Raw genomic sequence first — 3,918 nt, 5'->3', positions numbered from 1 at the left:
TGGGGGGGGTGTCAGTCTAGATGACCTCTGAGAATAATCCCACCCACCCCCATCCACCCAAGGCTTGGTCTGCCACGCAGCCAAGATAGATCCTTTCTAACGTTCAAAGCCACCGTCATCCTACCCGGAAGTCCGATCCAGATTAAAGAAATAATCATCATTTCCCAACGCTTCATGAAAGATTCACGGAGAATTTTTCTCGGTGTCTCTTTTCCCACGGCCGGAGTCAAAATACCAGATCTGCTGGTCGGTCCAGCAGCCAAACTCGGCCCTCGGGTCCTTGGCCCGATCAAGAGAGAAGTGGGGGTCTTCTCAAGTTCAAAGGAGCACCAGGCACCCCCCAAAAAGGGGGGCAGGATGCTTAGGAACACGGACTGGCGCCCTGCAGGATGCTCGCCGGGCCCAGGATGCCGTGAAGGGCCGTGGTGGCTACTTTGCGCGAGGCTTTGCGGAGTAGCGGGCTGTCGGGGTGCTGCTCCTGCAGGTGACGCAGGTGCGCTTCCTGGCTGTCGGCCGTCGATCCGCAATCCTCGCAGACGTAAAGTTTAGCCCGGCGCTCCTTGTAGGCGTAACTCTGCTGCACCCCGTGGATTTTTTTGAGGTGGGACTCCAGAGAACAGCGCTGGGTGAAAGCCTTGTCGCACAGCTCACACTTGTAGGGACGCACACCTGGGGCGAGAGAAGGAGGAGGATGAGCAAATGCGGCCGCGCGGGCGGTGTTGGGAGGGACTCGTCACTCCCACGTTACACCGCTTCTGCGCGAGCTGCATTGGCTACCGGTGGCCTTCCGGGTGCGCTTCAAGGTGATGGTTATTATCTTTAAAGCGCTCCATGGCACCGGACCTGGTTACCTTCGAGACCGCCTCCTGCCACAGATTACCCCCCACCGACCTGTACGCTCCCACAGAGTGGGTCTCCTCAGGGTACCGTCGGCCAGACAGTGCCGGCNTTCCAGCAAGCGGGACTGGCCTAGGGGATTTTATAGGGGTTTTAATTACTTTTAAATTGGACATTCTCAAATATTTCGTTTTAATTAAATTTTAACTAGGTGTAATATGTTAGCTTTTTATCATTTGTCAGCCGCCCTGAGTCCGAAAGGAGAAGGGCGGGATATAAATGCAATTAATAATAATAATAATAATAATAATGAGCAAGGGAGGAGGAGGAGGAGGGGAGGAGGAGGGGAGGAGGAGCAGGGGAGGGGGAGGAAGAGGAGCAAGGGAGGTAGAGCAGGAGGAGGAAGAGGAGCAGGGGAGGAGGAGGGAAGGAGGGAGGAAGAGGAGCAGGGACCCAGAGTGAGCAGGGGCTGGACTAGAAGACCTCCAAGGTCCCTTCCAGCTCTACTCTGATTCTGAGTTCAGACAACCCTCTACACCTGTCTTAGTGCCCTGGGCTACAGGTAGCGCTCAGCTTACAACCACAGCTGCGACTAGAATTTCTGTTGTTAAGCGAGGTCGTTGTTCAGTCAGTTGAACCAGATTTTATGACTTTTTACTTTTGGCCACAGTCGCTAAGCGAATCGCCACTGGTCATTAAGTGGATCATCTGGTTGTGAAGGGAACCCAGATGCCTCCCAGAAGAAAGAATATTAGGCATGTTCGCACCTTCAGTTAAGGTCCTCGACTTACAACAGTTCCTTTAGTGACCATACGAAGTGACATCGGCCCTGGAAAAGAGTGACCGATGCCGGTTTTTCACCCAACCGTTGCAACGTCCCCAGGGTCACGTGATCTACATTCAGACGCTTGGCAGCTGACTCATATTTATGACGGCTGTGGCATCCCCAAGGGTAATGTGATCAAAAATCAGATAATTGGCAACTGACTCACATTTATGATGGGTTTGGAATGTCCCGGGGTCAGGCGATCCGCTTTTGCGACCTTCTGACAAGCAAAGTCAATGGGGAAGCCAGATTCAGTTAACAGCCGAGTTACTAACTTAAAAACTACAATGATTCACTTTAAGAACAGTTCGTAAAATAGGGTGGAATAGAAAATAGAAAAGGATAGAAAAGAAAATAGAAAAGAATGGAATAAGAACAGAATAGAATACAATGGAATAGAATAGAACAAAAATACAGAATAGAATGGAATGGAACAGAAATAATAGAATAGAATAATAATAATAATAATAATAATAATAATAATAATAATAATAATAATAATAATAATAATAATAATAATAATAATAATAGAATAGAATTATGGAATGAAATGGAACAGAAAGAATAGAATAGAATAATATTATAGAATATAGAATATTATAGAATAGAATAGAATATTATAGAATAGAATAGAATAGAATAGAATAGAATAGAATAGAATAGAATAGAATAGAATAGAATAGAATAGAATTATGGAATGAAATGGAACAGAAAGAATAGAATAGAATAATATTATAGACTATTATAGACTATTTAGAATAGAATAGAATAGAATAGAATAGAATAGAATAGAATAGAATAGAATAGAATATAGAAGGGAATAGAACAGAAATACAGAATAGAATGGAATGGAATGGAATAGAAATTAGAATAGAACAGAACAGAATAGAATAATAGAAATATGAATAGAATAGAATAGAAAAGAAATTTACAGAATAGAATAGAATAGACTTATTGGCCAGGTGTGATTGGACCCACAAGGAATTTGACACATAAGGAAACCCACTGAACAACTTTCTTTCTTAACAACAGAAACATTGGGCTCAATTGTGGTCGTAACGTGAGGACCACCTGCAGAACGGAGGATTGTTCCTGCGGGCACAACCACCGTTTCTCCTTTTTTGATCCACCGGGGAGATATCCTTGCTGTTAACACCTGCAGTTTGGGCATCGTATGCCAAGGAGAGCTGGGGGAGGGGGGAACAGTCTCCCCCTCCCCTATGTATCCACAGATCTGGGTCCAAGAAAGACCCCGAGTTATAGACCCACTTTTTTTTTTTATGGGACTATCATCCCCGGCCAGATCTGAAACGCCATTCCTGGCACCGATTCTCGGATCGATCGATCGATCTCAGCCCCGCGGGAACAAAAGCGCAGCGCAACCGGCCGCCCCGCGTGAAACTCACCTGTGTGCGTCCGAACGTGTCTCTTGAGGTCAAAGGTGTCGTTAAATCCCTTGTTGCAGTAGGGGCAGAGGTGACGTTTGATCTCGCTGTGGCATTTCAGGTGGCGGTTGAGCATGCGCTGGTAAGAGAAGGCTTTCTGGCAAAACGGGCAGGAAAATTGCTCCACGGGACCGTCGGCCGGGGTCACCTGTGGAGGGCGGGTGGGCGGGCGAGAGAAACAGCTTCCGTGTGAGCTCTGCCTGGACCAGCCACATCCTAACCTGCCATTCCGCCCCGGTCAGAGCGAAGTTAAGATTCTAGTCCTCATGGCTGCTCAGTAGCCAGATTTGGGCACCACCCATCTAGTTGGACCCGATGGCACATCCCAATTGGTAGGATTTTCAAAATGGGAGATCCTAACTAACTAACCCTTCCCAACCCCGTCCTTTGGCAGCCGCAGCGCGTCCGAACTCTCGTTTGGAAATAGCCCGTCCCGTTTCGAAAGTCCTCGGCCGACGATGCTTCATTTAGTGACCAAAGTCGCGACAGCGTCGAAAAAAAGCGACTTTTATGATCGCTTTCCCACACAAAGCAGGAAAAGGACCCCTCCCTTAAAAAATAATAATAATAAAAAATCTCCCATCCAATCTGGGACATTTCTTAGCCGATAAAAATGAAGGCGCCCCGGAAACTAGACAGGCGCCGATGTTTTGCACCCAGCGACTACCATTTTGTGAGCGTGCCCGCAACAATCGCCCACGCATCCCAGGCCCCCTGCCCGTTATCTGTACCCCACACCCCTGATTTAATGAAGCTCAGCCCAGGAGTGGCTTCGACACAATCACACCGTACCCCTTCGTTATTGTTATT

At 47.5% G+C, this 3,918-nt stretch overlaps 1 protein-coding gene across 1 annotated transcript; it reads right to left on the bottom strand.

Annotated features, from left to right (window-relative positions):
- Positions 1-361: 361 nt before the first annotated feature.
- LOC107300942 (putative transcription factor Ovo-like 1) lies at positions 362-3,199 on the bottom strand. Its single transcript, XM_029287066.1, has 2 exons — positions 3,070-3,199; positions 362-669 (listed from the first exon to the last, which is right to left on the bottom strand). Exons 1-2 carry the CDS (start codon positions 3,182-3,184, stop codon positions 362-364), a joined length of 423 nt encoding a protein of 140 aa, XP_029142899.1. The 5' UTR covers positions 3,185-3,199.
- Positions 3,200-3,918: the final 719 nt, after the last annotated feature.

Source organism: Protobothrops mucrosquamatus, unplaced genomic scaffold (assembly GCF_001527695.2).
Source record: "Protobothrops mucrosquamatus isolate PMUCROS unplaced genomic scaffold, P.Mucros_1.0 scaffold9268, whole genome shotgun sequence".
NCBI lineage: Eukaryota > Metazoa > Chordata > Lepidosauria > Squamata > Viperidae > Protobothrops > Protobothrops mucrosquamatus.
Note: the sequence above shows the minus strand (reverse complement) of the source record. Positions and strands in the feature narration are given on the sequence as shown.